Source organism: Trypanosoma cruzi, genomic scaffold (assembly GCF_000209065.1).
Source record: "Trypanosoma cruzi strain CL Brener 1047053516397 genomic scaffold, whole genome shotgun sequence".
In the NCBI taxonomy this organism is placed as follows: Eukaryota; Euglenozoa; class Kinetoplastea; order Trypanosomatida; family Trypanosomatidae; genus Trypanosoma; species Trypanosoma cruzi.
In genome coordinates, this window is record NW_001849400.1 from 99104 (window position 1) to 109655 (window position 10552).

Genomic DNA, 10552 nt, shown 5'->3' on the forward strand with positions numbered 1-10552 from the left:
TGCGTGCGTGCATGAGTGCTGGCGATGCGCACTTCTTCTCATGGCCCCCCGTTGAGCAGAAGTGATGCGTGATGAGGGAGAGTGGGGACGGAGATGCTTGTTTGGTTCATTTGTTTTTTTTTCTTTTCTTTTCCTTGTCTTTTTTTTTTCTTTTTCTTTTCCGTGAGGGAGAAATAAAGGAGGCGAGGGACGGGGCGTCTGTGTATAGAGGGAATTGAGAGAAAGAGAGAGAGAGAGAGGGTCGACTTATTTGAACGGTGCGTTGGACTGTTTCTCTTCCTTTTCGTGCGTGTGTGACTTGGCGTGGGCGTCCATACGAAGTGGGGTGGGGGGGTTATAAAAGCCACAACCAAGGAAGAAGAAGAAAAAAAAAGAAAATAAAGATAAAAATAAAACCGACAAGGGAGGTGAAAAGAAGAAAAGAAAAATATATACATATACATATATACACTTAGTTAAAGATATTCCTTTAATGAGCACTCGATACGAGCGACAGGAGAAGATTGGTGAGGGAACATATGGTGTGGTGTACAGAGCTCGAGACACAGCCACGGGTGCCACTGTTGCATTGAAGCGCATTCGTCTTGATACAGAAGAGGAAGGGGTGCCATGCACTGCCATTAGAGAGATTTCACTACTGAAAGAACTTCGTCATGCGAATATCGTGAAGCTGCTTGACGTGTGCCATAGCGAGAGCCGCCTCACCCTCGTGTTTGAGTACATGGAGCTGGACTTGAAGAAGTACATGGATCAGGAAGAGGGCAATTTGGATGCGGCCACCATTCAAGACTTCATGCGGGACCTTTTGAATGGAGTGCGATTTTGTCACGATCGGAATGTTTTGCACCGGGATCTTAAGCCACCGAATTTACTCATTTCCCGTGAGAAGAGCCTTAAACTGGCAGACTTTGGTCTGGGACGTGCGTTTGGCATTCCCGTGAAGAAGTTCACGCACGAGGTTGTGACGCTCTGGTATCGTTCCCCGGATGTACTGCTTGGCTCCACACAATACGGAACTCCTGTGGACATATGGTCCGTCGGATGCATATTTGCAGAGATGGTCATTGGCGCCCCGCTCTTTGCTGGGAAGAATGACGCAGATCAGTTGCTTCGCATTTTTCGTTTTTTGGGGACACCAAACAATCAGGTATGGCCTTCCATGAATCAGTACCCCAATTCCACTAACATGTTGTCTAAGCCCGAGTTCCTGCAGAACCTCGCGGCGGAATGCGAGACGCAGTTTCGCACGGTGCCAGCGTATGCGAAGCTCGGCCCGGAGGGAATTGATCTTCTTCGCCGCTTGCTGAAGTACGAACCCAGCGAGCGTCTTACAGCCGCGCAGGCACTTGAGCATCCGTACTTTTCCGTGGAGTTTTGAGCAGCAACAGCAGCAGTGGATGGATGGATGGATGCCTGATAAATGGTGGCGCAGGGAAGTGTGTGGTTGCATGTGGATGTGAATTTGGGCGGGACAAGAGGGAAGTGCCACTGAAGAGACACAATTGCTGAGGCGGGGAGGGGAGGGGGACCAGAACTACAAACAACTCATGAATTCAAAAAAAAAAAAAAAAAAAAAAAAAAAGAGGAATGAGGAATATATAAATAAATATATTTATTTGTTTGAAGCATAAGATCGACAAGAACTCACCTCAAAAAAAAAAAAAAGCCTTTTTTTTTTGCTTGCACGGCGGATGCGGAAATTATTGCGTTTCCCCTCCATCTTCCTCCTGGACGGTGGCTGATGAGGCTCATTCTTTTGTGTTTCTTCTTGCGGGTTTTCTTCTTTTTTTTTTTTTTTTTTTAGTTTGATGGAGTCTTTCTCTTCCTCCCTCTCTCTCCCTCTCTTTTTTTTTTTTTTTTTGTTCTCCTGTTGATCTAAAGGCACATTTATATATATTTATATTTACATACATTTGCATTCATGTGTGATTCTCCCCGCCTGCGAGATGTCGGTGTGTTTTGCGGCAATGGTGGTGGTGAGGACGACTTGAGGAGGCCCCAACGTCGAACAATAAAAAAAAAAAAAAAAGGAAAAACACAGGCATGAGAAGGTGATATATTTTTATTTTTATTTTTATTTTTATTTTTATTTTTATTTTTATTTTTTTTTATTGTGTGGGCGTCTTGTTTTGATTATTTGTTTCCCCTCCCCCCCCCTCTCTCTCTCTCTCTCTCTTTCTTTTCTTTTTTATTTATTTGCATGCTTAAAAGCAAATACACGGCACCACTGAGGGCAGTTAAGCGCAGACTTCCAAGAGAGAGAAAGAAGGAAAGAGACAAATAACAGAGGGGGAGGAAAACTAAAAAGAGGATTTAAAAAGAAGAAAAAAACAAAAAAAAAAGAAAAAAAGAGAGAAGAAGACACACGCAGAAATAGAATATAAAAATAAATAAATAAATAAATATATATTTAAAGGGTAATAACTTTAAAAAAAATTTTTTTTTTTTTTGAACAAATTGAGAGGGATTATTATGCAGGCGATGAAGAAGGGGAACGAAAACAAAAAGGACACAAACACGCAGACGGATGTCCGTCTAAGCAACATCACATCAGCAAAGGCTGTGGCGGACTGTGTGCGCACCTCCCTCGGCCCACGTGGCATGGATAAGATGATTGTGGAGCCACGCGGCGAGGTACTCATCAGCAACGATGGCGCTACCATCTTGTCAAAGCTACAGGTGACACATCCATGCGCCAAGATGTTGGTGGAGCTCTCCAAGGCACAGGACGTGGAGGCGGGTGACGGAACGACAAGTGTTGTTGTGCTTTGCGGTGCCCTTCTCCGCACCGTGGAGGAGCTGCTGATGAAAGGCATTCACCCCACGCAGATATCGGAGTGCTTTAACGATTGTGCCAAGATGGCGGAGAAGATCCTTGAGGATATGAGCATTAATATCGAAATAGAGGATCGTGAGACGCTCATCAAGGCTGCAATTACGTCATTGAACTCCAAGGTCATCTCACAGAACAGCGACTTGCTAGCTCCAATGGCTGTGGATGCCGTGCGAAGAATTATGCGTGACAATGGTGATGTGGATTTGCGTGATGTGCGTGTTGTCACTTCTCTCGGTGGTACTATAGATGACTCTGTACTGCTAACAAATGGCATGGTGTTCAAGCAAAAGGCCTCACATGTAGCTGGTGGACCAGTCCGTATTACAAACGCGACAATAGCTCTTATTCAGTTCCAGTTGTCGCCTCCAAAGACTGATATGGAGAGCACCGTGACAATTAATGAATACAGCCAAATGGATCGTGCGCTGAAGGAGGAGCGCAAGTATTTGCTGCATCTCTGCAAGAAGATTAAGGACGCCGGGGTGAATGTGTTACTTGTGCAAAAATCTGTTCTCCGCGACGCCGTCACCGTTCAGAGTCTTGACTTTCTTGCCAAGATGAAAATTATGGTGGTGAAGGACATTGAGCGCAACGACATTGACTTCATCACGAAGACGCTCGGGTGCCTCCCTGTGGCGAACATAGAGAACCTGAAACCAGAAAAATTTGGCCACGCCGACCTCGTCATGGAGGAAAACACACCAAGTGGTAAAATCATCCGTGTCACTGGAGTGCAGACGCCAACAAACACAATTGGCCGTCAATTGTTTGGCAAGACAGTCACGTTTTTTCTTCGAGGAAGCAACAGCATGATCCTTGAGGAGGGCGAACGCGCTCTGCACGACTCGCTTTGTGTTATTCGCTCTATTGTGAAGAGGCGTGCAATCATTCCTGGTGGCGCCGCCGGTGAGACGGAGGTATGCTTACAGCTCGGCAAGTACGCGCGTGAGCGGGCACAAGGTACTCAGACATTCTGCATGCGTGCCTTTGCGGATGCATTTGAAGTCATTCCATACACGCTTGCTGAGAATGCAGGGCTACAGCCTATTTCTATCGTCACGGAGCTCCGTAATGCCCATGCGCGTGGTAACAAGAATGCGGGTGTAAATGTGCGCAAGGGCTGCGTAACGGACATGGTGGAGGAGAACGTTGTGCAGCCATTGCTTGTCTCAACCTCTTCCGTACGGCTGGCGGCGGAGTGCGTGATGATGATTCTGAAGATTGACGACATCATCATGACTCGCGCGTAATAATAATACACACACATGCTTCTTTTTCGCTTATTGTGTGTGTGTGTGTGTGTGTGTGTGTCATGGTGTTTTTGAGCTTATGGGCGGGGTCGGAGAAAATGCCTGCGGCTTGCAACAGAGGGAAGTAATAAATGTGGCGGGTAGGGGCAACAGAAATAAAAAGAACTCAGGAAATCAACAGCGGCAAAAGCTCACATGAAAGGGAAAGAAATAAAGAAGAAAATTGGGGAAGAGAAAAGAAGGGAAAAAAAAATTAATGAAACGCACCAGGAATGCCACGAGCGGCAAAAAAAAGGGAAACATACACACATGCACCTCAAGGGTCTCATGTCTGTTACCACCGTTATTTTCTCACAAACACAAATCGAATAGCTGTATGTTGGAATAAATGGGAAACAAAAAAGAACATTTTTTGCATCATCCACATTCTTTCGGTGCATTTTTTTACATACTTTTATTTCCTTCTACGCGTGCATGCGTTTGTGCGTGTTTGTGTTTAGAACGGATCAAGAGCGAGAGGGGGCGGCGGAAATGATGTTTGCTGCCACCAAAGAACCCATATTTGTTCTCTGCGGGGATAAAGAACGAAGGAAAGGAGAATAAGTCAGGCAGCCCCCTGCACCATCTGTTCCCCACACAAGGAGCGGGGAGAGCAAAGGGGGGTGCACGCGAGGTAAGGGCTCAGGGGAATCAGGGGGCGGGGCGGTGGTCATCTTCCATGGATCTCTCTCTCTCTCTCCCTCCACCTGTCAAGCAGTAAGGCACATGCAACTACATATACTTTATTTTCCTCTGCGTGCATGCAGCGACACACAAAAACCCACGTGCGTGAGCGTTGGGTTGCCCGTTGCCGGTCCCCCGACTGCTCTCCTCCCCTCCCCCTCTTTTTATTCTTCTCTTTGGGTTGGGCTGGCCGCAGGTTTTGTTCACGCGAGGAAGCGAAATTTGATACAGTTAGAGAACGTAACTTGAAACTACGAGGAGCACTAAGCAAGCGAAGGAAAAGACTCTGCAGGATGGCACGCCCTTTGATTTATCCAATTCTTTCCCTTGTGGCTGCCGCTACACTGGTGACGACGGCGGTGGAGGCCCTTTACGTCGTGCCACAGGGACGGCTGCGTGAGACGGGCTCCGGCTGGCACCCCTGCGACCCGGACGTGCCGCAGTGGAGCGGCTACTTTGACATTCCCGGCCGAGAAGGCGACAAGCACTACTTTTACTGGGCATTTGGGCCCCGCAACGGGAACCCAGAGGCCCCTGTGCTGCTTTGGATGACGGGTGGGCCGGGGTGCAGCTCCATGTTTGCGTTGCTGGCGGAGAATGGACCGTGTCTGGTGAATGAGACCACAGGGGATATCTACAAAAACAACTACTCATGGAACAATGAGGCATATGTGATTTACGTTGACCAGCCTGCAGGAGTGGGGTTCTCATACGCAGAAGTGGAAGACTACGACTCAAATGAGGAGGAGGTTTCGGAGGACATGTACCACTTTCTCCAGGCGTTTTTTGGGGCCCACCAAAAACTGCGGAAGAACAAACTCTTTGTTGTTGGCGAAAGCTACGGGGGACACTACGCCCCTGCGACGGCGCACTACATCAACAAAGCCAATCGCGAACATGTGGGTCTTCCCATCCGACTTGCTGGTCTTGCGGTTGGCAACGGCCTCACAGACCCACACACACAGTACGCTGCGTATCCGAGTTTGGCATGGGGGTGGTGCAGGGAAAAGCTTGGAGAGCCTTGTGTCTCTGAGGAAGGCTACCAACAGATGAGTAGCATGGTGACCCCATGCCAAAAGGCCATTGAAATTTGTAACTCCGACAACAATTTTATTGCGAAGGCGGCCTGCGTCACTGCAAGAGTCCTCTGCAATCCAATCATTGGGGTCTACAGCGCCACAGGGCTCAATAACTACGACATCCGCAAGCCGTGCATTGGGACCCTTTGCTACAATTTTGACGCCCTGAATGCATTTATGAACCGAGAGGATGTGCAGAGCTCTCTTGGAGCGAAGCGACAGGTGTGGCAGTCATGCAACATGGAGGTCAACCTAATGTTCCTGATGGACTGGTTCAAGAACTTCAACTACACCGTGCCGACTCTTCTTGAGGACGGTGTTAGTGTGATGATTTACGCTGGCGAAATGGATTTTATCTGCAACTGGATCGGCAACAAGCAATGGACGACAGCACTGAACTGGCCTGGCAAAGCGGTGTTCAACGCAGCCCCCGACGAGCCATTCCGGGCTCCCGACGGCACTGTGGCTGGGCTTGTCCGCACCGCCGCGGCGGCGTCGACGTCGAACCTGACCTTCGTGCAGGTGTACAACGCGGGACACATGGTGCCAATGGATCAGCCAGCCTCTGCCTTTGTGATGATAAGCAACTTCCTGCAAGGCAGACCCTTCAATTGACGTGGACTGTTGTTTTCTTTTTTTTTTTTTTACTTTCTTGTTTTGCTTCGGCTTGTTTTTTTATGGACGCTGGCTAATACGCATGAAACTGGCTCCGGGGAGGAGAGAGATTGCGTGCATGTAGAGGAAAAGACGGTAGTAAATATATTGGGGAACGACAAATCCAGTACGAGTTTTATAGGAGAATTCAATTAATTTAGGGGCGGCCTCGGAATGCGTTGTTTGCATTTGCACACGCGCGTAACGAATCCACGGCAGTGAAGATGCCACCCCCGGCGGAGCGGGCGATGTTCTGCGGAGAAAAAGGTGAAAAGGAAAAATAATGGGAGAGAAAGCGACCGAGGTGGTGAATTCTTCGTGTGGCACCACCCACCCCATTTATTGACGCAAGTGTAGTATTTTACTTTTTTAATTACGATCTGCATGTGTTTGTGCGTGTTTGTGTTTAGAACGGATCAAGAGCGAGAGGGGGCGGCGGAAATGATGTTTGCTGCCACCAAAGAACCCATATTTGTTCTCTGCGGGGATAAAGAACGAAGGAAAGGAGAATAAGTCAGGCAGCCCCCTGCACCACCTGTTCCCCACACAAGGAGCGGGGAGAGCAAAGGGGGGTGCACGCGAGGTAAGGGCTCAGGGGAATCAGGGGGCGGGGCGGTGGTCATCTTCCATGGATCTCTCTCTCTCTCTCCCTCCACCTGTCAAGCAGTAAGGCACATGCAACTACATATACCTTATTTTCCTCTGCGTGCATGCAGCGACACACAAAAACCCACGTGCGTGAGCGTTGGGTTGCCCGCTGCCGGTCCCCCGACTGCTCTCCTCCCCTCCCCCTCTTTTTATTCTTCTCTTTGGGTTGGGTTTGCCGCAGTTTTTGTTCACGCGAGGAAGCGAAATTTGATACAGTTAGAGAACGTAACTTGAAACTACGAGGAGCACTAATCAAGCGAGGGAAAAGACTCTGCAGGATGGCACGCCCTTTGATTTATCCGATTCTTTCCCTTGTGGCTGCTGCTACACTGGTGACGACGGCGGTGGAGGCCCTTTACGTCGTGCCACAGGGACGGCTGCGTGAGACGGGCTCCGGCTGGCACCCCTGCGATCCGGACGTGCCGCAGTGGAGCGGCTACTTTGACATCCCCGGCCGAGAAGGCGACAAGCACTACTTTTACTGGGCATTTGGGCCCCGCAACGGGAACCCAGAGGCCCCTGTGCTGCTTTGGATGACGGGTGGGCCGGGGTGCAGCTCCATGTTTGCGTTGCTGGCGGAGAATGGACCGTGTCTGGTGAATGAGACCACAGGGGATATCTACAAAAACAACTACTCATGGAACAATGAGGCATATGTGATTTACGTTGACCAGCCTGCAGGAGTGGGGTTCTCATACGCAGAAGTGGAAGACTACGACTCAAATGAGGAGGAGGTTTCGGAGGACATGTACCACTTTCTCCAGGCGTTTTTTGGGGCCCACCAAAAACTGCGGAAGAACAAACTCTTTGTTGTTGGCGAAAGCTACGGGGGACACTACGCCCCTGCGACGGCGCACTACATCAACAAAGCCAATCGCGAACATGTGGGTCTTCCCATCCGACTTGCTGGTCTTGCGGTTGGCAACGGCCTCACAGACCCACACACACAGTACGCTGCGTATCCGAGTTTGGCATGGGGGTGGTGCAGGGAAAAGCTTGGAGAGCCTTGTGTCTCTGAGGAAGGCTACCAACAGATGAGTAGCATGGTGACCCCATGCCAAAAGGCCATTGAAATTTGTAACTCCGACAACAATTTTATTGCGAAGGCGGCCTGCGTCACTGCAAGAGTCCTCTGCAATCCAATCATTGGGGTCTACAGCGCCACAGGGCTCAATAACTACGACATCCGCAAGCCGTGCATTGGGACCCTTTGCTACAATTTTGACGCCCTGAATGCATTTATGAACCGAGAGGATGTGCAGAGCTCTCTTGGAGCGAAGCGACAGGTGTGGCAGTCATGCAACATGGAGGTCAACCTAATGTTCCTGATGGACTGGTTCAAGAACTTCAACTACACCGTGCCGACTCTTCTTGAGGACGGTGTTAGTGTGATGATTTACGCTGGCGAAATGGATTTTATCTGCAACTGGATCGGCAACAAGCAATGGACGACAGCACTGAACTGGCCTGGCAAAGCGGTGTTCAACGCAGCCCCCGACGAGCCATTCCGGGCTCCCGACGGCACTGTGGCTGGGCTTGTCCGCACCGCCGCGGCGGCGTCGACGTCGAACCTGACCTTCGTGCAGGTGTACAACGCGGGACACATGGTGCCAATGGATCAGCCAGCCTCTGCCTTTGTGATGATAAGCAACTTCCTGCAAGGCAGACCCTTCAATTGACGTGGACTGTTGTTTTCTTTTTTTTTTTTTTACTTTCTTGTTTTGCTTCGGCTTGTTTTTTTATGGACGCTGGCTAATACGCATGAAACTGGCTCCGGGGAGGAGAGAGATTGCGTGCATGTAGAGGAAAAGACGGTAGTAAATATATTGGGGAACGACAAATCCAGTACGAGTTTTATAGGAGAATTCAATTAATTTAGGGGCGGCCTCGGAATGCGTTGTTTGCATTTGCACACGCGCGTAACGAATCCACGGCAGTGAAGATGCCACCCCCGGCGGAGCGGGCGATGTTCTGCGGAGAAAAAGGTGAAAAGGAAAAATAATGGGAGAGAAAGCGACCGAGGTGGTGAATTCTTCGTGTGGCACCACCCACCCCATTTATTGACGCAAGTGTAGTATTTTACTTTTTTAATTACGATCTGCATGTGTTTGTGCGTGTTTGTGTTTAGAACGGATCAAGAGCGAGAGGGGGCGGCGGAAATGATGTTTGCTGCCACCAAAGAACCCATATTTGTTCTCTGCGGGGATAAAGAACGAAGGAAAGGAGAATAAGTCAGGCAGCCCCCTGCACCACCTGTTCCCCACACAAGGAGCGGGGAGAGCAAAGGGGGGTGCACGCGAGGTAAGGGCTCAGGGGAATCAGGGGGCGGGGCGGTGGTCATCTTCCATGGATCTCTCTCTCTCTCTCCCTCCACCTGTCAAGCAGTAAGGCACATGCAACTACATATACCTTATTTTCCTCTGCGTGCATGCAGCGACACACAAAAACCCACGTGCGTGAGCGTTGGGTTGCCCGCTGCCGGTCCCCCGACTGCTCTCCTCCCCTCCCCCTCTTTTTATTCTTCTCTTTGGGTTGGGTTTGCCGCAGTTTTTGTTCACGCGAGGAAGCGAAATTTGATACAGTTAGAGAACGTAACTTGAAACTACGAGGAGCACTAATCAAGCGAGGGAAAAGACTCTGCAGGATGGCACGCCCTTTGATTTATCCGATTCTTTCCCTTGTGGCTGCTGCTACACTGGTGACGACGGCGGTGGAGGCCCTTTACGTCGTGCCACAGGGACGGCTGCGTGAGACGGGCTCCGGCTGGCACCCCTGCGATCCGGACGTGCCGCAGTGGAGCGGCTACTTTGACATCCCCGGCCGAGAAGGCGACAAGCACTACTTTTACTGGGCATTTGGGCCCCGCAACGGGAACCCAGAGGCCCCTGTGCTGCTTTGGATGACGGGTGGGCCGGGGTGCAGCTCCATGTTTGCGTTGCTGGCGGAGAATGGACCGTGTCTGGTGAATGAGACCACAGGGGATATCTACAAAAACAACTACTCATGGAACAATGAGGCATATGTGATTTACGTTGACCAGCCTGCAGGAGTGGGGTTCTCATACGCAGAAGTGGAAGACTACGACTCAAATGAGGAGGAGGTTTCGGAGGACATGTACCACTTTCTCCAGGCGTTTTTTGGGGCCCACCAAAAACTGCGGAAGAACAAACTCTTTGTTGTTGGCGAAAGCTACGGGGGACACTACGCCCCTGCGACGGCGCACTACATCAACAAAGCCAATCGCGAACATGTGGGTCTTCCCATCCGACTTGCTGGTCTTGCGGTTGGCAACGGCCTCACAGACCCACACACACAGTACGCTGCGTATCCGAGTTTGGCATGGGAGTGGTGCAGGGAAAAGC

The 10552-nt window shown here is 50.1% G+C and overlaps 5 protein-coding genes across 5 annotated transcripts, besides 21 other annotated features; all 5 read left to right on the top strand.

The window, feature by feature from the left end:
• Nucleotides 1-2829: part of a sequence feature (heterozygous, non-Esmeraldo-like haplotype) that runs on past the window's edge.
• Nucleotides 110-160: a sequence feature (T-rich).
• Nucleotides 217-239: a microsatellite.
• Nucleotides 352-427: a sequence feature (A-rich).
• Tc00.1047053509695.190 (cell division protein kinase 2, putative) lies at nucleotides 473-1378 on the top strand (the record flags this gene model as incomplete). The annotated part of the gene is made up of 1 exon (XM_812673.1): nucleotides 473-1378. One exon carries the CDS (start codon nucleotides 473-475, stop codon nucleotides 1376-1378), a length of 906 nt encoding a protein of 301 aa, XP_817766.1.
• Nucleotides 1556-1582: a microsatellite.
• Nucleotides 1594-1618: a sequence feature (AT_rich).
• Nucleotides 1776-1802: a microsatellite.
• Nucleotides 1815-1861: a repeat region.
• Nucleotides 1886-1906: a sequence feature (AT_rich).
• Nucleotides 2058-2113: a microsatellite.
• Nucleotides 2147-2180: a microsatellite.
• Nucleotides 2316-2360: a sequence feature (A-rich).
• Nucleotides 2372-2409: a microsatellite.
• Nucleotides 2426-2450: a sequence feature (AT_rich).
• Tc00.1047053509695.200 (t-complex protein 1, delta subunit, putative) lies at nucleotides 2473-4086 on the top strand (the record flags this gene model as incomplete). Its single annotated transcript, XM_812674.1, has 1 exon — nucleotides 2473-4086. The coding sequence occupies one exon, from the start codon at nucleotides 2473-2475 to the stop codon at nucleotides 4084-4086; it is 1614 nt and encodes a 537-aa protein (XP_817767.1).
• Nucleotides 2830-3936: a sequence feature (haploid, Esmeraldo-like haplotype).
• Nucleotides 3937-4625: a sequence feature (haploid, non-Esmeraldo-like haplotype).
• Nucleotides 4121-4147: a microsatellite.
• Nucleotides 4284-4348: a sequence feature (A-rich).
• Nucleotides 4626-10552: a sequence feature (areas not merged during assembly with more than two copies in the genome that could not be assigned to a particular haplotype).
• Tc00.1047053509695.210 (serine carboxypeptidase (CBP1), putative) lies at nucleotides 5103-6503 on the top strand (the record flags this gene model as incomplete). Its single annotated transcript, XM_812675.1, has 1 exon — nucleotides 5103-6503. The coding sequence occupies one exon, from the start codon at nucleotides 5103-5105 to the stop codon at nucleotides 6501-6503; it is 1401 nt and encodes a 466-aa protein (XP_817768.1).
• Nucleotides 6513-6568: a sequence feature (T-rich).
• Tc00.1047053509695.220 (serine carboxypeptidase (CBP1), putative) lies at nucleotides 7469-8869 on the top strand (the record flags this gene model as incomplete). The annotated part of the gene is made up of 1 exon (XM_812676.1): nucleotides 7469-8869. One exon carries the CDS (start codon nucleotides 7469-7471, stop codon nucleotides 8867-8869), a length of 1401 nt encoding a protein of 466 aa, XP_817769.1.
• Nucleotides 8879-8934: a sequence feature (T-rich).
• Nucleotides 9835-10552, top strand: Tc00.1047053509695.230 (serine carboxypeptidase (CBP1), putative; the record flags this gene model as incomplete). Its single annotated transcript, XM_812678.1, has 1 exon — nucleotides 9835-10552. A coding segment is annotated over one exon (718 nt), but the record flags the coding sequence as incomplete, so codon positions are not given.